The sequence below is a fragment of the Schistocerca americana genome, chromosome 2, assembly GCF_021461395.2.
Source record: "Schistocerca americana isolate TAMUIC-IGC-003095 chromosome 2, iqSchAmer2.1, whole genome shotgun sequence".
Taxonomy (NCBI): domain Eukaryota; kingdom Metazoa; phylum Arthropoda; class Insecta; order Orthoptera; family Acrididae; genus Schistocerca; species Schistocerca americana.
In genome coordinates, this window is record NC_060120.1 from 71,683,398 (window position 1) to 71,704,877 (window position 21,480).

Genomic DNA, 21,480 nt, shown 5'->3' on the forward strand with positions numbered 1-21,480 from the left:
GATGCTGGAAGGTTTCTTGGGGAATGGCAGCCAATTCTTCACGGAGTGCTGCCCTGAGGAGAGGTATCGATGTCGGTCGGTGAGGCCTGGCATGAAGTCAGCATTCCAAAACATCCCAAAGGTGTTCTATTGTATTCAGGCCAGGAATCTGTGCAGGCCAGTCCATTACAGGGATGTTATTGTCGTGTAACCACTCCGCCACAGGCCTCCATTATGAACAGGTGTTGGATCGTGTTGAAAGATGCACCCGCCATCCCCGAATTGCTCCTCAACAGTGGGAAGCAAGAAGATGCTTAAAACATTAATGTAGGCCTATGCTGTGATAGTGCCAAGCAAAACAACAAGGGGTGCTAGCCCTCTCCATGGAAAACACGACCGCACTATAACATCACCATCTCCGAATTTTACTGTTGACACTACACACGCTGGCAGATGACGTTCACCGGGCATTCTCCATAACCGTAACTCGCCATCGGATCGCCACATTGTGTACCGTGATTCGTCACTCCACCCAACGCTTTTCCACTGTTCAATCGTCCAATGGTTACGCTTCTTACACGAAACGAGGCGTCGTTTGGCATTTACCGGCGTAATGTGTGGCTTGTGAGCAGCCGATCGACCATGAAATCCAAGTTTTCTCACCTCCTGCCTAAATGTCATAGTAGTTGCAGTGGATCATGATGCAGTTTGGAATTCCTGTGTGATGGTCCGGATAGAAGTCCACCTATTACACATTACGATCTTCTTCAACTGTCGGCCGTCTCTGTCAGTCAACAGACGAGGTCGGCCTGTACGCTTTTGTGCTGTACGCGTCCCTTCACGTTTCCATTTCACCATCACATCGGAAACAGTCGAGCTAGAGATGTTTAGGAGTGAGGAAATCTAGCGTACAGACGTATGACAAGTGACACGCAACCTCCTGACCACGTTCGAAGTCCGTGAGTTCTGCAGAGCGTCCCATTCTGCTCTCTCACGAGGTCGCTACTATGAAGTAACTGGCCGTAGGTGCACCTAATATGAAAAGGGTATGTTTTTGGGAGTGTCCGGATACTTTTGGTCACATGGTGTACGTGACGTGATCACAAATGTTTAGTACCTCTGCCACTGAGGTAAGCGGCTAAGTTTGCTTTGCTCATGGCCGAATCCACCAACCGTCACATCTTGATATTTTACTATCTCTGTAAGCATTTTTATTTGTTACTAAGCAGTAAAACTACACTCTTAAGAAGTTCCTAACTTTAGCTGACTTTTTTTATTCGACTTTTAGTGTCTAGATTCATTTTAGTATAAAATACGGCTGAGAACCGCGGACTACACGAACACTTATTTCGGGTTGACGACCACTGACCTAGAGGAAGATTATTAACGTACATAATGTCGAAGACCTTCCTGGAATATGAATGTGCTAAAGAGTTCCTGTGATATTGTTTGTTGAGAGTGCTGCTATGGAAATTTCAGAAGATTTATAATTATTGACTAATGAAAACAGCCAAATAATTAGCACAATTCTTATGGAATGACATTAATAATGTAAGTTACTGCAATAACAAATTGCGCAATGTTCGCAGAGATCTGATCATATATAATGCACACTGTCTTTACGCTTATGTGTGATATCTAACAAGAGTTATTTTATCTTATGTCTGCAACAAAATATCGGTGCAAGTTTTCCGCGGTGGTTGTTTTCTTGAATAATACGATATCATAATTATCAAGTTAACAAACTGACAGTGTAGCCAAATTTGGATCATTTTCCTATACCTTTTCTAATGTGTTTCCGGTGGCTCAGAGGAAATTAAGTGACCTTAGTCTCATAATAGTTAACATTAGCATTTTTGTATGAATATTATTTATAATGTACGTTTCGAAACTCTTTTCAGGTTACCTGGATGACCGTACCCTGATGGTGTTAATCAACGCCATTTATTTCAAGGGTGACTGGGCCAAGCAGTTTAACAAAGTTCGCACGAGACGGATGCCTTTTCACTTACTTTCAAGTGCAACAAAACAAGTGGACATGATGTACACTGAGGGCGATTTCAACTACGTGTATTTGAAAGAGTTGGACTCGCAAGTTCTTCTGCTTCCTTACAAGGTACTACAACAAATGCCTTTACTATCAAAGCACTTGTCTCAACGAGAAAAATAAAACTCAAACTTGTCTTTTTGAAGGACATCATCTTTACGCCAGTGACTGTTATTAGTTTTTATTACACACTGTTGCGATTTCGACCTTAGGCCATTATCAAGTGCTGACTGTGTATCCCAGCTACAAAAAGTACATTGATTGTTTGCCTGGGCAGGTATACGGGATGTTGCTGATCTTTCAAGGAACGAAGACGTGACTTAAAGCCGTAATATCGGCAGTTGATAATGGCCTAAGGCCGAAATTGCAGTAGTGCGTAATAAAAATTTGTAACAGTCACTGGCGTAAAGATGATGTCCTTCAAAAAGTCTTTGATGACTGTGAATCCCAGCTACAACAAGTGAAACTTGTCTGACGTCTCTGAAATCAGTCTATCAATAACATTATTATTGTCACCATTACCAGTACCACTCTCTTTAGTTGTTAACTTCTACTAACGCCTGCTGACGTACTGCAGCAATAGAATTATGACATCAGCACTTCGCCAACATTCTGCTGTCTGCTGCCAAAGCCTATTTGTATGACATGTACTTGACCAAGAGGGAGCCAAGTATAATCCTTGTGGTGGAATGAATTTTCACTACCGGTATATCGCCAATAATGGGAGGAAAGGTGAAGAAGAGTACCCGATCAGTATACGACGCGCAAATATCCTGAGTTAAACCACAAATCATTCTACAGTGTCTCATGGAGGATATGGAACACACTTGATGCTGATCCAATCGCCAGATAGGGATGGTAATACTGGAAGTTCACCCACTTCGATCCGATTGGAAAGTATGGCGGTAAGAAGTTTAACGTTCTGTCCTTGCAGTCACATACCCTCATACGTAATGCGTACGCTATTTTTTCTTGTAGCGTATTATGAATTTTGTGGAGACCAAAAATCTCCTGCGTAAGAATCAACAGTGATGCCGCAAACAACGACTGTGTGAAACCCTACTCCCCTCTGTTAGTCGGCGATCAGGTTGACGCTGGGTTCCTTGACTGTCGCATGGCGTTGGACGGTCCCACACATCACCTAATGAGGGAAATACGAACTTGTACAATATCAGACGAGCTTTCTGATTGAATTAAAGAGTTACTAGCGAGTAGAATACAACATGCAGTTGTTAACGGAGATAAATCTTGAGAAGTAAAAGTTACTTCCGGTATTGCCCAAGGGAGTGTTATGTATTACCGCTACTGTTCACAAAGCCTCCGGCTTAATGTTGAAAGCTTCACGAGACTGTTTGCAGATAATGCTGTTGCATAGTTAAAAGGTATGTGCAATTTTTCATCTTCAATACTGTGAAGCGAATCTTTCCTACTGTAAACTCTTTGCTTTCTATGTTTCGAGAGGTGATAGTATCGACCAAAACAACAAAAAAAAGTCAATTTAACATCTGCTATAAAGTGCATACCGTAAGAGTTATGAGCACTTGTTCACCTCTGCTACTATGGAACACATCTCTTTTACCAAACAAGTGCATTTTAGAGCACGTATTTACCAAATCTTTTTGTTGTTTTGTCCACATTATCTCCCATCAAAGTATGGAAAGAAAAGAGCTATGAGCACTTGTTAACCTCCGCTACTATGGCGCACATCTCTTTTACTAAACAAGTGCATTTTAGAGCACGTATTTACCAAATTTTTTTCTTATTTTGTCCACTTTACCTCCTACCAAACTATAGAAAGAAAAGAGCTTGCAGTAACAGAGATTTGTTTCAGAGTATTGAAGACGAAAACGTGCTCATAGCTCGTAAGGTATGCGTTTCAGAGCCCATGTTTACTAGACTTTTTTGCTTCGTATAATCATTCCAGTCATATCCAATAATACTGGCCATTCTTGCAGGGACGCCCTGTATAGAGGAGTCGCGAGCTAGAAAACTGTAGCGAAATGCAGGAATGTCTGCAAAGGATTGACGCAAGGATCGGCAGTTGATCGCTAATATAAAAAAATATAATGTAAATAGGCCGAAGAAGGAGTAAGAAGGGAAGGAAGTAAGACAGGGTTGTAGCCTCTCCCCGATGTTGCTCAATCTGTATATTGAGCAAGCAGTAAAGGAAACAAAAGAAAAATTCGGAGTAGGTATTAAAATTCATGGAGAAGAAATAAAAACTTTGAGGTTCGCCGATGACATTGTAATTCTGTCAGAGACAGCAAAGGACTTGGAAGAGCAGTTGAATGGAATGGACAGTGTCTTGAAAGGAGGATATAAGATGAACATCAACAAAAGCAAAACAAGGATAATGGAATGTAGTCTAATTAAGTCGGGTGATGCTGAGGGAATTAGATTAGGAAATGAGGCACTTAAAGTAGTAAAAGAGTCTTGCTATTTGGGGAGCAAGATAACTGATGATGGTCGAAGTAGAGAGGATATAAAATGTAGGCTGGCAATGGCAAGGAAAGCGTTTCTGAAGAAGAGAAATTTGTTAACATGCAGTATTGATTTAAGTGTCAGGAAGTCATTTCTGAAAGTATTCGTATGGAGTGTAGCCATGTATGGAAGTGAAACATGGACGATAAATAGTTAGGACAAGAAGAGAATAGAAGCTTTCGAAATGTGGTGCTACAGAAGAATGCTGAAGATTAGATGGGTAGATCACATAACTAATGAGGAAGTATTGAATAGGATTGGGGAGAAGAGAAGTTTGTGGTACAACTTGACCAGAAGAAGGGATCGGTTGGTAGGACATGTTCTGAGGCATCAAGGGATCACCAATTTAGTATTGGAGGGCAGCGTGGAGGGTAAAAATCGTAGGGGGAGACCAAGAGATGAATACACTAAGCAGATTCAGAAGGATGTAGGTTGCAGTAGGTACTGGGAGATGAAAAAGCTTGCACAGGATAGAGTAGCATGGAGAGCTGCATCAAACCAGTCTGAGGACTGAAGACCACAACAACAACAACAGGCCGAAGAACCATTATTGTATGATTAGACGAATGTCAGACAATCACTGAGAAGAGTCACATCTATTATATATCTGGGAGTTGAAGTGGAACGACCACATGAAGCTAAAGACAAGATAAGCCAGACGCCAGACTAAGATTCAGTGGAAGAAACCAAATGAAGTACAGTCCACCGACGAAGGAGGTATCTTACGGAACTACCATTCGACCGTTATCTGACTCTTACCAGGTTCTCTAACGTTCAAAGAAGAGAAGCGTCTTTCGTCACGGGTTCGTTTAGTAAGCGCGAACATGTCACAGAGGTGCTCAACCAACCCCCCCCCCCCCCTTTTCCCTCCGTGGCAGACGCTACAACAGAAGTTTTGTGGATCACGATGTGTTTTAGTGTTGAAATTCCGAGAGCGTACACATTCTACGACGGAAAAAAACTGACGCTGGCCGTTGTGGCCGAGTGGTTCTAAGCGCTTCAGTCTGGAACCGCGCGACCGCTACGGTCGCAGGTTCGAATCCTGTCTATCTGATGTCCTTAGGTTAGTTAGGTTTAAGTAGTTCTAAGTTCTAGGGGACTGATGACCTCAGCAGTTAAGTCCCATAGTGCTCAGAGCCATTTGAACCATTTTTGAAATAAAATGTTCAAACGTACCTACGTTCTGTATTTTAATTAAAGAAACCTACCTGTTACCAACTGTTCGTCTAAAATTGTGAGCGATATATTTGTGACTATTACAGCGCCATCTATCACAAAGCGAAAAAAGTGGTCCAACTAAAACATTCATATTTCTTTACGTACTACGCGAATATGTAATAAAAATGGGAGTTCCTATTTTAAAAAAACGCAGTTGATATCCGTTTGACCTATGGCAGCTCCGTCTAGCAAGCCAACCATAGCGCCATCTGGTTTCCCCCTTCAAGCTAGACGAGTTTCGTTCTTTGTAGTTTTTTCGTCTGATGCTTATTTCGTGAGATATTTGGTCCTGTCAGGATCAATGGACCACCTTGTATACCACATAAATTAATAAGTGATGGTACTGATCCCCTATGGTACACAAAACGGGTCAGATCGCTGTTGCAGAAGCAACAAAAAAAGCATGCCAAGTTTAAAAGAACGCAAAATCCCCAAGATTGGCAAAGTTTTACAGAAGTTCGAAATATGACGCGTACTTCAATGCGAGATGCTTTTAATAATTTCCACAACGAAATTCTGTCTCGAAATCTGGCAGAAAACCCAAAGAAATTCTAGTCATACATAAAGCACACCAGTGGCAAGACGCAGTCAATACCTTCACTGCGCGATAACAACGCTGAAGTCACTGATGACAGTGCCACTAAAGCAGAGTTATTAAACACGGTTTTCCGAAACTCCTTCACCAAAAAAGACAAAGTAAATATTCCTGAATTCCAATCAAGAACAACTGCCAAGATGAGAAACATAGAAGTAGATATCCTCGGTGTAGCAAAGCAGCTTAAATCACTTAATAAAGGCAAGGCCTCCGGTCCAAGTTGTATACCAGTCAGGTTCCTCTCAGAGTATGCTGATAAAATAGCTCCATATGTAGCAATTATATACAACCACTCGCTCACAGAAAGATCCGTACCTAAACACTGGAAAATTGCTCAAGTGACACCAGTACCCAAAAAGGGAAGTAGGAGTAATCAGCTGAATTACAGGCCTACATAGCTAACGTCGATTTGCATGAGCGTTTTGGAACATATGCTGTATTCGAACATTGTGAAGTACCTCGAAGAAAATGATTTATTGACATATAGTCAGCACGGATTCAGAAAATATCGTTCTCGTCAAACACAACTAGCTCTTTATACTCATGAAGTAATAAGTGCTATCGACAGGGGATGTCAAATTGATTCCATATTTTTAGATTTCCAGAAGGCTTTCGACACCGTTCCTGACAAGTGTCGTCCAACCAAACTGTGTGCCTATGGAATATCACCTCAGTTGTGCGACTGGATTCGTGATTTCCTGCCATAAAGGTCACAGTTCGTAGTAATAGACGGAAAGTCATCCAGTAAAACAGAAGTAATATCCGGCGTTCCCCAAGGAACTGTTATAGGCCCTCTGTTGTTCCTGATCTATATTAACGATATAGGAGACAATCTGAGTAGCCGTCTTAGATTGTTTGCAGATGATGCTGTCATTTACCGTGTTGTAAAGTCATCAGACCCTGACCCTGAATAAAGAAAAGTGTGAAGTTATTCACATGAGTACTAAAAGAAATCAGCTAAATTTCGATTACGCGATAACTCACACAAATCTGAAGGCTGTAAATTCAACTAAATACTTAGGGATTACAATTACAAATAACCTAAATTGGAACGATCACATAGATAATATTGTGGATAGAGCAAACCAAAGACTGAGATTCATTGGCAGAACACTAAGAAGGTGCAACAGGTCTACTAAAGACACTGCTTACACCACGCTTGTCCGCCCTATTCTGGAGTATTACTGTGCGATGTGGGATCGGCATGAGGTGGGACTGACGGATGACATCGAAAAAGTACAGAGAAGTGCAGCTCGTTTTGTATTATCGCGAAATAGGAGAGATAGTGTCACAGATATGATACGTGAAATGGAGTGGCAATCATTAAAACAAGGGCGTTTTTCGTTGCGACGGGATCTTCTCATGAAATTTCAGTCACCAGTTTTCTCCTCAGATTGCGAAAACATTCTGTTGGCACCCACCTACATAGGGAGAAATGATCATCACGATAAAAATAAGAGAAATCAGGGCCCGCACGGAAAAATTTAAGTGCTCGTTTATCCCGCGTGCCGTTCCAGAGTGGAACGATAGAGATACAGCTTGAAGGTGGTTCATTGAACCCTCTGCCAGGCACTTTATTGTGAATAGCAGAGTAATGATGTAGATGTAGATGTATGACGAGTCTCACTTCGAGGTGAGTCTCGATAATCAGCGAAGAGGTGTCTAGAGGCGCCCTGGGCAGTTGTAGGATAAAAACGTGTGGCCCGCTATGCGGCCATTAACCAGGGGCGCCATTTCATTTCATTTCGTAGCAGGACCCCTTTGGTTGCCATCTGTGGCACCCTTACAGAACAGCGGTACGTCGACTATACTCTACCATGCCCGTCATGGCAAGCCATCCTGGGCTTACGTTTCAGGAAGACAATGCACGTCCGCATACGGCAAGAGAATCTGTGCTTGTCTTCGTACTTGCCAAACGCTACGCTGGCCAGCTAGGTTGCCAGATCTGTCGCCAGTTGAGAACGTTCAGAGCATTATGGGCAGGGCCGTCTAACCAGCTCGGAAGTTTGACGATCTAACAAGTCAGATGGACAGAATTTGGCACGGTATTCCTCAGGAGGACATCCAACAAACATATCAATCAGTGCCAGGCGGAATAACTGCTTGCATAAGGGCCAGAGGGGAACTAACGTGTTATTGACTTGCTCGATTTGTGAAGCTCTTTCTCTTGAATAAATCATCCAGTCTTTCTGAAATTGTAATCATCTACCGATTTCCGTCCCCTTCGGATAATTGCTTCTTGCTGCGCGTCTTTTTTTGTCTTAGAATGCAATACAGGGTGTTTATAAATGAATAGCGGGGTTTTAACGCTTTATAATACACTCCTGGAAATTGAAATAAGAACACCGTGAATTCATTGTCCCAGGAAGGGGAAACTTTATTGACACATTCCTGGGGTCAGATACATCACATGATCACACTGACAGAACCACAGGCACATAGACACAGACAACAGAGCATGCACAATGTCGGCACTAGTACAGTGTATATCCACCTTTCGCAGCAATGCAGGCTGCTATTCTCCCATGGAGACGATCGTAGAGATGCTGGATGTAGTCCTGTGGAACGGCTTGCCATGCCATTTCCACCTGGCGCCTCAGTTGGACCAGCGTTCGTGCTGGACGTGCAGACCGCGTGAGATGACGCTTCATCCAGTCCCAAACATGCTCAATGGGGGACAGATCCGGAGATCTTGCTGGCCAGGGTAGTTGACTTACACCTTCTAGAGCACGTTGGGTGGCACGGGATACATGCGGACGTGCATTGTCCTGTTGGAACAGCAAGTTCCCTTGCCGGTCTAGGAATGGTAGAACGATGGGTTCGATGACGGTTTGGATGTACCGTGCACTATTCAGTGTCCCCTCGACGATCACCAGTGGTGTACGGCCAGTGTAGGAGATCGCTCCCCACACCATGATGCCAGATGTTGGCCCTGTGTGCCTCGGTCGTATGCAGTCCTGATTGTGGCGCTCACCTGCACGGCGCCAAACACGCATACGACCATCATTGGCACCAAGGCAGAAGCGACTCGCATCGCTGAAGACGACACGTGTCCATTCGTCCCTCCATTCACGCCTGTCGCGACACCACTGGAGGCGGGCTGCACGATGTTGGGGCGTGAGCGGAAGACGGCCTAACGGTGTGCGGGACCGTAGCCCAGCTTCATGGACACGGTTGCGAATGGTCCTCGCCGATACCCCAGGACCAACAGTGTCCCTAATTTGCTGGGAAGTGGCGGTGCGGTCCCCTACGGCACTGCGTAGGATCCTACGGTCTTGGCGTGCATCCGTGCGTCGCTGCGGTCCGGTCCCAGGTCGACGGGCACGTGCACCTTCTGCCGACCACTGGCGACAACATCGATGTACTGTGGAGACGTCACGCCCCACGTGTTGAGGAATTCGGCGGTACGCCCACCCGGCCTCCCGCATGCCCACTATACGCCCTCGCTCAAAGTCCGTCAACTGCACATACGGTTCACGTCCACGCTGTCGCGGCATGCTACCAGTGTTAAAGACTGCGATGGAGCTCCGTATGCCACGGCAAACTGGCTGACACTGACGGTGGCGGTGCACAAATGCTGCGCAGCTAGCGCCATTCGACGGCCAACACCGCGGTTCCTGGTGTGTCCGCTGTGCCGTGCGTGTGATCATTGCTTGTACAGCCCTCTCGCAGTGTCCGGAGCAAGTATGGTGGGTCTGACACACCGGTGTCAATGTGTTCTTTTTTCCATTTCCAGGAGTGTATTTATTATACGAAACTTACAGTTATAAATGATGTGTCAAATGAAAGAGCAACTCAAACAGTTTTACCAAGAACCTTATAAATGTTCAATGTGAGCACCATTTGTCACAGGGCACACATAAAGTCTATATACATAGAAAGAAGGACCCTTTATTGTACGATTATATGATAGCGGAACAAACACTGGTAGCAGTTACTTCTGTAAAATATCTGGGAGTATGGGTACGGAACGATTTGAAGTGGAATGATCATATAAAATTAATTGTTGGTAAGGCAGGTGCCAGGTTGAGATTCATTGGGTGAGTCCTTAGAAAATGCAGTCCATCAACAAAGGAGGTGGCTTACAAAACACTCGTTTGACCTATACTCGAGTATTGCTCATCAGTGTGGATCTGTACCAGATTGGGTTGACAGAGGAGATAGAGAAGATCCAAAGAAGAGCGTAGCGTTTCGTCACAGGGTTATTTGATAAGCGTGATAGCGTTACGGAGATGTTTAGCAAACTCAAGTGGCAGACTCTGCAGGAGAGGCGCTCTGCATCGCGGTGTAGCTTGCTGTCCAGGTTTCGAGAGGGTGCGTTTCTGGATGAGGTATCGAATATATTGCTTCCCTCTACTTATACCTCCCGAGGAGATCACGTATGTAAAATTAGAGAGATTCGAGTGCGCACGGAGGCTTTCCGGCAGTCGTTCTTCCCGCGAACCATACTTGACTGGAACAGGAAAGGGAGGTAATGAAAGTGGCACGTGAAGTGCCCTCCGCCACACACCGTTGGGTGGCTTGCGGAGTATAAATGTAAATGCAGCCGAGTTCTTCCCAAACGTTGGTAACTGTGTCTTTAGTGATTGTAGCAACAGCTACTTCAATCCGGTTTCTTAATTCAGGGATGTCTGCTGGTAGCGGAGGCACGTACACATGATCCTTGATGAAGCCCCAAAGGAAAAAATCGCATGATGTTAGATCGGGTGAACGTGGAGGCCTTGCAAAGCAAGCCCTGTCATTGGGCCCCTTGCTATAGACTTGATGTGTGCCGTGTGACAAATGGTGCTCACAGTGAACATTTATAAGGTTCTTGGTAAAACTGTTTGAGTTGCTCTTTCATTTGACATATCATTTATGACTGTAAGTTTAATATAATACATATTATAAAACGTTAAAAGCCCGATATTCATTTATAAACACACTGTATATTGCTTTCTTCTTCGCATTTCTTGCGAGAAGACAATGAAGGTAAAATTAGACATTAGGATTCACACTCAGGGTTACCAACAACCGTTATTCCCACATAGCATTCGCGATTTAAACAGGAAAGGGGTAAGTGACGGTGGTACACGAAATACGTACTCACCGCCACTCACCATGTTCAACATACGGTCCATGAACCCAAAGCGACTGTTTATCAGTAACAAATCTTGTAAGTTCAATGACGTGGATTGCATCGAAATTAGTTTCTAGATTATGAACTTATCTCAGAAACGATGTTGTAGCTGTTGTTCAGCAGATAGATTATGGAGCTGCTAAAAATTTCTCCTGGATCCTACCCAAAATATTCTCCTCTCTAGTATTTGTGATCACAAATGAATAAAATTCTAAAAACGAAATGCTTATCATGCTCAAAATTTTAGTTTACTTTATATGTGGCAAAGAATACAACAGAACGACGAGGATACACTTTCATGTTATCTACATCTACATCTATACATTGAGTACCAGTGTCACTCTTCGGCTTTGCTGTTCTAGTTGCGAACGGTTCGCGGGGAAGAGCGAATGTTGGTAGGCTTGTGTGTGAGCTCTAATATCTCTAATTTTTTTTCACAGTCTTTTCGGGAGGTATGCGCAGGAGGAAACAGTATATTGGTCAATTTTTCTGTATAGTCCGCTCTCAGAGTTTTAGCAGTAAACCACACCGTGGTGCTGATCGCATGTCTTGCAGCGTCTGCCACTGAAGTCAGCTCAGCATCTCTGTGACGCCTTAGCGCTTACTGAATGAACCTGTAACGAAACGCTGTCCTTATCTTTGGATCTTCTATATTTCCTGTCAACCCTTTTCGTTAAGGATTCCAGACTGACAAGTTGTATTCAAGTATCACTCGAGAAAAGGATTTGTAAGCGACTTCCTTTGTTGATGGATTACATTTCTTGAGGATTCTTCCAATGAATCTCAGTCTGGTATCTGCATTAAGCGCGATTAATTTTATTTGGTATTTACGCTTCGAATCGCCCCTACGCATACTTCTAAACATCTTACGGACGTAACTGCTTCCAGTACTTGGTCTGCAAACATGTAATCATACAATAAAAGGTCTTACCGTCTGTGTATTCGCAATACGTTACAATAGCTTATGGTGAAGGTAAAAGGCCAGTCCCTACTACGCACAGCATCGATCCTCTACAGGTCTTCTTGCATTTCGCTGCAATTTCCTAGCGTTGCGACTTCTCTATTTACGACAACATCGTCCGCGAAAATAATCATGGAACTTTGAACGCTATCCACTATATATATTGCGAAAAGTATTAAATATTGTGAAAAGTGATGGTGTTGTAACAATTCCTTGGGGTACACCCGAATTTACTTTTACATCAACACGTTATAGTGGAAGGGGAACACGTAATAAATGAACACACAACACTTTGCAGCAACACACTCTTTATCGCTCTAAGAGAACTGACAAAGGACACACAACAGGAAAACACCCCCCCTCCTCCCCCCCCCCCCCCCACACACACATATATTACTCACAGAGACATAAAAAAAACAGAAGTCCTCAGAACTCCCGCTACAATTTTTATAACCTCCTCACCTCCTCGGATTATGCGGTACATTTCTCACGACAAACGGGACAACAATATGGCGTAATGTTTTAGATTACGAACAAGGTGCGAAAGTTATTTTTTTTTTGTCTAAAAATAACTGCAAGCCGTCCAACGAACGAGAGTACATGACAGACTACGTAACAACTTAGTACACACCAAAACTATATCCACAACAATCCCAATTGCGTAACGCTGAATACGTAAGTTCACGTTTTTGTATAAGTTTACCGACAGCTACTCATACATAACATGTAAGCTTTCACGGCCGGCGTCTTTATTAATTAAAAATTCCGGGCTGAATTGCCGTGGTCCATATATGAAACTTCTTCTCCTTCCTGACGTTTCGTTGCCTACTGCGGGCAACATCTTCCGAGGTGAGTCGGCGACTGGGTGCTACGCGCTGGAGGTCTCGCTTATATAGAGCGCTTAGTGGACAGGGATAATAACATCTGTGAGCCAATTTATTTGCAAGATGAATTAAGCCATTTGCGAACGGCTTTCAAGAGAAATGGGTACATTGAGAACGAGATAGGTCGAGCACTCCACCCTAGAAGAAAAGTGTCCGAAAATACACGACAACAACAACCGTCGGCTGGAGAAGTTTTTCTTCTATTTATTCATAACATCACGGACCGTATTGGGAAAGTTTTGGCCAAGTTTCAAGTGGAGACAATCTTTCGACCTACCAAGAAAATTAGTGGAAGTTTAAGATCGGTGAAAGACGCACGACACCCCTTAGCCACACCAGGTGTGTACAAAATTCCGTGTAGCTGTGGCATGGTTTATATTGGAACAACTAAAAGGAGTGTTAATACCCGCCTAAAGGAACACAAAAGAAACTGTAGATTGAGACAAATTGACAAATCAGCTGTAGCGGAACACGTTTTCAAAGACGGTGATCAGGAAATAAAATTTAGTGAGACAAACGTGATAGCTAGGACCTCACATTATTATACCAGCATGTATAGAGAAGCTATAGAGAGCTACAAGCACGAAAATAATTTTAATAAAAAAGAAGAAGGATTAAAACTAGACAAGATATGGCGGTCGACTTTGCACCAACGAAGTGACAATCGATTACCTGTAATCGAGAGAGACGGCACTTGCCAGAGATAGTTTTAAAGTCGAAAGCACGTGATGAGTGGTGGCGCCATCTAAGCGCTCTGTATAAGCGGGACCTCCAGCGCCTAATAGCCAGTCGCCGACTCACCTCGGAAGATGTTGCCCGCAGTAGGCAACGAAACGTCAGGAAGGAGAAGCAATTTTATATATGCACCACGGCAACTCATCCTGGAAGTTTTTATTAATGAGCTACTCATACAGTTGCATATGACATGATGTACGCCGAGGAAAACGACAACAACAAAAAACCGCAGGAAATATGTCGAAAACAGCTGCAACAATCGTAAAACGATGCTTTGACGTATAGTAAATGAGATATTATGAAATTATTAACAAAAAACGTTGTTTGGAACCAGACATTTCACATGTAATAACGTTTTACAATGTTTTATAAGTACGCTATTTCTACATGTTTTAGGATCAAGGACTCCACTGATGGCGATACCTATCGCTGAAACTAGTTTGGGCATAAATAAATAACAAAAGCGTTTTGCATCAAGGCGGATCCGCAATCCCATATTGCTGTTTTTGTATGCAAACACTGACCACTTTAAAGATAAAATTATTATTTACTTTTACATCTGAAGATTAACCTCCGTTGAGTACAACATGTCTGCTGGAAACGCTTCAACCCAGTCACATTAATGTTCTGATTTTCTCTACGCTTGCGCCAGCGCGGAACTGTATAGATATTCTTCTGGAAGTCAACGAACGCAGCATCAACCTGGGTGACGATAGCTATTGCTTTCTTGGTTTCGCGGACGAACAGAGCGATCTGAGTTGATCGTTGTTTTCGGAACTCGATTTCTACAGAGGACAGTTTCGGTCTCCTGAAATCTGATAATACGCGAGCAGTGTTATACGAGGGTCATTCAATAATTAAAGAGAAGTTGGTCTGAGTAAAAAACTGTTCGTAGGGGGAGCTTGGTACTTTTATGGCTTTAAGTTGGCATCACTGGGATGAGCCCTGATCAGCTGATGTGTCAACATTGTTTTGTTTATAACGTCAAAAATACATTTCAAGATGGCGAGTCCGCTTGAAACGTCCACATTAGTTGAACAACGTTTTGTTATTCGTTTTTTACTTGCTGAAGGCGAGAAGCCAGTGAATATATTCTGCAGAATGTCGGAAGTTTATGGTGGAGGTTGTATGAATCGTACAAATTTTCACAAGTGGGTAGAGCAGTTCAAAAATGGTCGCGACTCGGTAACTGACGAACACCGTTCTGGCCGACCAGTTGCAGTTTCAACTCCCTCACTTGAAAGTCAAATTGATGACATTATTCGTGCCGACCGCCGTGTGACTGTCGAAATGATAGTTGATCAGGTTGAAGTTAGTATTGGTACAGTTCATAACATTATCTGTAACAAGCTGAAGTACCGCACAACATGTGCAAGATGGGTCCCAAAGGAGTTGACGCGGCTACACAAGGAAACAAGGTTGAGAGTGTGCACAGAGCTAAAGGAACGTTATGAAAGAGAAGGTGAGCACTTCCTCAACAAAATTTTAACTTGTGATGAAACTTGGGTTCAATGGGTTCAATTTTATGAGCCAGAATCAAAAAGGCAAAGCATGGAGTGGAAGCACACCAATCCACCTGTCAAGAAAAAAATTCGGATCCCAAGCATCAGCAGGGAAAGTCATGTTGACGGCGTTTTGGTTGCTGAAGATCCAGTTTTTTGTGATTATCTCGAAGAGCAGCGTACAATGAACAGCCAATACTATTCGGATTTGCTTTTAAACAAGCTGAAGCCAGTCATGAGAGAGAGACGTCGTGTATCTCAGAGGAGAGGTGTGATACTCCAACAAGACAACACTCGTCCTCATATTGCTCATCTAGCTCGTGAAACCATCGAAAAAATGGGCTGGGAAGTACTCCATCATCCTCCTTACAGTCCTGATTTAGCACCTAGTGATTTCCATTTGTATGGTGCACTGAAGGAGGCATTACGTGGGAACAGGTTACATGACAACGAGGACATGAAAAGTTTGTGGGAAATTGGTTCAAATATCAAGGTAAAGAATTCTTGGCAGCCGGAATAAAAACGCTTGTAGCCCGTTGGAACAAGTGTATAAATATTCAAGGGGATTATGTTGAAAAGTAGAAAAGTATTGTTTTATAAAAATAAACACTTTTTTCTCCAGACCAGTTTGTCTCTTTAATTACTGGCTGACCCTCTTAGATGGGAAGATGTGGATGAGGATAGCCCCGACAGGCTCGCAACCACATCCATGTGTGTGCTTTTTTGCCTTTTTCCGACTTTTCCTCCATACCTGTTTTCCTTTATGTTACATAATAGTGATAATGTGGTTTTCCTTTTAGTTGTGCCCGTATTTTCTTTCTATGCTATGGTCATATGTAGGAAATTATTGTGCAGGAGACTGAGCATGACTTTTACCTTTCCTTTTCTTCAGTGCATTTGTTGAATTTTACCTTTTAGGAAGTTGATTACTGCGGGTGGGAGCGAGCTGCCACTGATGAGAAACGCGAGTTGGGAGCCCACTGTTCAGACATTACGCCACGTATGTGATGGGATGATACGACGTAATCACTAAATTTTACGAAGAAATCAACTTCGGTCGTAATGGCCTGCACATTAATTCGAAAAAGTTAACACTGACACGAGTAGAGGGAAAAATCTGTACGTCAGTTTCGCCATACTGGAAGAAGCCAATCGTTTGATGTCAATCAAATAAAAAAAAGCGACGGGATATTGTGGTTTGTCCATTCGACGGCAAGGCCGCAAGAAACGGATACAAGCTGCGATAGGACGTAAATACGGAAGGGCGTCGACTCTTCGCAGGATTATTATTTTTAAAGTTTTTGCTGATGCTGAAAAGGCTACTGCTAACTTCCTCCTGTGCGCATTGCGTATAAATGATAAGGTCACCGAACAAATTGTTCATCCTCTTCAAAAAGCTCACTGGTCGTTTTGGAGAGCTGTAGATGGTGGTCATGTGACCCTTAGGTAAGTGATGGCAGCGAAGTGTATGTGCCTGTCGGTTTTGTGGAAACAGTGCAGTAACATGAGTCGACGTGGAGATGTGCCAAAGCGACAGAAAGAAGCTATCGTTTTTGGACGTAACCATAATCGCACAGTGAAAAATGTTGAACGAGTTGTTGGTTTATCTAAGCGGATTGTACAGTGTCTTTGCGAGGAACATTACAGTATTTGCACTGGTCGACATGGAGCAGAGATGAACGTCACACCTTATTGGTGACATCCGATTTGACAGGAATAGCTGCAGTCAGCGAATATAGGCCAAACTCGACCAGTTTTCGAGCGAACATTGCTAAGAGAACCGCATATAAAGGACATACGGAGCTGGGTAGCTCGCAGAAGGCCATTTCTCACAGCGTCCAGCGTCATATAGGCAGCAGCATAGTGGACAGTAGCTGAATGGAAGTATTGTCTGAAGAATTACGATTTACTTTCTTTTCAAATGATGCAAGCCGTGGAATGCGCCGACTACTCAATGAGACTTTAACATGCAGCGTGTGAAAGATGTAGATCGGGCTGGGATTAGTTCAGGTTTCCGTTAACATGAACCGGAGGGTATATTTCAACGTTCTCACTGTCCAGCTCTTGTCGTTTCTCCTGGATCCTCCCGGTGAGTAGGCTGTGGACATTCCCGTTTTCCAAGAGGATAGCAGCCGTGTTCACAGGACCGCTAACGTACAGTCTTGCTTCGACGGATACTCACGCTCCCTATTGCAGATACCCCAATCTTAATCTTATACAAAATATCTGGGAGTATTTGTAACAGCAGGAGAAACTTGGCAATCAAAATTCCTGCAATTTGGCAGTGGTACAGGATCTAATCATCCATCAGTCACTTCAGTTGGATATTGCACACCTGAAGGGGGGGGGGGGGGGGGGGGGAAACTTTTGGAGTCTCTCTCCGAACTGAGCCCTGTATCAGGGCTAGAGGCGGTGTTACACGGTATAAGCGTGATGTCTCCTGGAATGACTAATTCTTTGTCAGACTTCAGTATTTCGTGAAAATTTCATAGCACCTTATCACCTACTATTTTATTTTGTGTTTTATTAGCTTTCTGGATATGTTGGTTGCCGTCCAGCCATCCAGGCTTACATCTTCAGGGGTTTCCTTGATTAAGTCCTCGATTAAGGCGAATGCGGGGATTGTTCACTGCAAATAAATAAATAAATATAAAAAAAAATTGTGCTCTGCCCTAAATGACCTCGTCGTTGACGGGACGTTAAACTTAAATTGTTTCCCCTCTTCTTTATTTCTTTCCGCTTCTATGGCTCAGTAGAGTTTCATGGGAATCGCCATCCGCAATACTAGAATGAAAATAATCTTCATTACTGCTAATTAAAAATCGCCTTCGAGCCAGAAAGGAAAAACAGGATAAATAAACTTTTTATGTGACCACCAATAAAGTGAACTGAAAGAATTGTCGCATAGCACATATGTTGTTACTAGAAACCTAATATTGTTCCTTCTCAACAAATAAGTCAGTTTCATGTATATACCTTAACTTAAATTGTAATATATAAGTTATAATGGACTACTGTGTTTATATCTAATACTAAGCTGAGAGATCTCATTGCTGGTTTCATTGTAATTATCTTGCTCTACGCTATAGTATCTATAGGGGATAACCAAAAGAAATCCGCTATTGAATATCCTCGTATACAATATTTCTGCATTACTGGAAAACCTAGTATTAGAAAATACTGCTTATTAACTTGACTAGTTACGCCAGAATCTGCATTTTGAATTACTTGGGGAGACTATTGATCACTTAAGCAATTATAGATCAAGTACAGCGCCTATAGAATCTTGATTTCCGTATGTTTTAGTTAAACAACCTTGTTCTAATATCTCTGACCCATTTCTTTCCTAGTATTGTGATACTAACACAACTGAAACTATTATTAGCTACTGATGAAAACTGATCAAACTATTTTAAATATGACTGTGATCTTACTCTGTTTGTACTATCACTTCTTATTGTTTTCTATGTCTAGGATTGCCTTTCTTTTTCTTTTTAGTTTTGGTTGGAATGTCTTTTCTGTGATATTTGATTACTTTTTTTCTTTCTTATATGGCATCCAGACACATGAACCATGGACTAAATCCACTTTCCTGTATTCTCGGCATACTCTTCAACATAGGAAAAATAAAACAAAAAAACTGTATGCAACCGGCACTTAATTTTCTAAAAACATACTTCATTACTAGATGGCTTAGCTTTCTAATTACCCAGATTTCTAACCTACATAATGCAATACGTTGGTGGCTCCACAAGCTACTTATTAATAGTGATGAAATGGCTGTGTAAGAGGTTCATCACCTCAATTATAACGTCTAAATTGTCTTCTGTCATCTAATAAATTCTTCCTGTTTTGAGCTACAGCTGCAGAATTAACTGAGCATTAATAGTTATGTTTATTAATGAATATCACTACGCAATTTCAAACTCTGAACCAAATTACATCAATATTGTTTTCTTACTCTCCTGAATCCTTTTAAATTTTTATACCTACTGTTCCGAATCCTATCAGAACTTCATAAACATGAAATGAAAGTTGTCAAATAATCATCTGCTCAACAGTAGATCTGAAGTTCTCACTGAAAAAGGTTACTTATTTAAACTACATTTCAAACTGCTCCAGACAAGCAACTAAAATACCATTCCTTGCAAAATGAACAACGCTTCCATTGCCCTGTAACATTATGGTGTAAATGCAGGTAATTAAGTATACTGATTCCAGGCGCCAGTTTTTTCTATTTATTAAAAATTCAGTAAAATAGTCTTGATGACAACAGGCATTTATTTTGGTTGGCAACCAGTTTTGGTCTATGATTTAGATCATCTTCAGGCCATAAGCGCTGCAATACAACAGTAACACATATCCAGAGAGATCTATGTAGTAAACGCTACAGTAATTAAAAAATAAAATGACATATCTATGACAGTGGCTGGTGGTGGTGAACAGATAGTAATGTGGATAAAAACATAAAAAATAAAAGTCAGAGTAATTATAAAATAAAATGTTATACCCATGATGGCAGTTGGTGGTGGTGAACAGAGAACCAGCCGCTATCATGTGTATAACATTTTATTTTGTTGTTATTGTAGCTTTTATTTTAGATGTTTTTAGCCATGCTACCATTCCTTTTTATAGCAATCGCTCTGAATATATATTACTACCATATTGCAATGATTGCAGCCTGAAGATGGTCTAAATCATAGACTGAAACTGTTTGCCACCCAAAGTAAACATCTGGTGCAGCCAAGATTGTTTTACTGAATTTTAATATTTTACACTGATTGTTGTTTACTTTCGATTGAATGAATTCTTTCCAAAATTTTAAATTCTTTTGTATCTATTATAAAAAATATTATGATGTCAGCTCCATTTCTCTGTAGAACTGAGAGCTAATCAGCTTTTCTTAGCACAATGCAGGTAGTCTGTAAGTTATCGAAGGCACCACCCTTCTTCCAGCACATTGGCATACTAGTACAATTTTCAATAAATATTACAATACAATAATGCAAGAATTGACATTATGTCATTCTATGTTAGCCTATGCATGTAAGATAGTGCAACTCATATATCCACGATTTGCTCTGGAATTTTTTGGAGTTTCACAGTCTGCTACACATAACATAGTATTTCTTACATGTTGCCAATAATCTGTGACACTAAATAGTAAAATTAATTTTTGGTAATATAATCTGTCAGTGATGGCAGAGCTTCTCATATTTCTACAGAAATTAAAGTAAGAGGATTAAATATTATGCGCTCATTTTCTTTATTAATAATGAAAAATGAATTCAATAAAATATCATTGGCTGGTCTTTTAGTTATTTCTCAATATGATACATTAGTAAAAATTTAAGATGTTTCTTGTTGGTTGTTTGCAGTTATTTATTGTTCTTTTTTAGTACAAAATCGAAGGTAAATGTAATCTCATGTCTTGACTATTTCATATTTTGTATCTCAGTAAATTACTTAGATGTTTGTCTCACTGTTTCTTATGTGTCACTGTTCCTTTAGTTACCTCTGATAATAATAAGAAAAGTTCAGATGTCAGGCAGTTTCCATAGGGTCAGAGAACGTGACAAAAGCATTGTTTAGTAAGTGCATTTGTACATGTTTTTCTTGGGTAATTACAAGACTTTCACTATGCCAAATGCCTACATGTGACTATTGGTTGTAATATGTTTTTACTGAACAGGGACAGAGAATCAGTATGATGATACTGTTACCCAAAGAAGTAAATGGATTGCCAACTCTGGAAAAAAACCTTCTTAGTATAGATCTGCATCATATTCTGCGTCAAGTGTACGAAACAGAAGTACATGTCTATTTGCCGAAATTCAAGCTAGAATACGAGAAGGAGCTTCAGGAAACGCTAAGGAAAGTAAGTGAAATGAAAACTATTTAGTTCATAAAAATTGACACAATTCGTAGATTAGTTTTTGTAATTAGCTTCTGTTAAATA

The 21,480-nt window shown here is 41.7% G+C and overlaps 1 protein-coding gene across 2 annotated transcripts in view; it reads left to right on the plus strand.

Annotated features, from left to right (window-relative positions):
* LOC124595029 (leukocyte elastase inhibitor-like) overlaps positions 1-21,480 on the plus strand; it is a 217,883-nt gene that overhangs the window by 123,316 nt on the left and 73,087 nt on the right. For both annotated transcript variants that reach the window (XM_047133589.1, XM_047133590.1), the window contains exons 5-6: positions 1,881-2,095; positions 21,214-21,399. In XM_047133589.1, the coding sequence (XP_046989545.1) occupies positions 1,881-2,095; positions 21,214-21,399 (401 nt within the window). The remainder of the gene's footprint in view (positions 1-1,880; positions 2,096-21,213; positions 21,400-21,480) is intronic.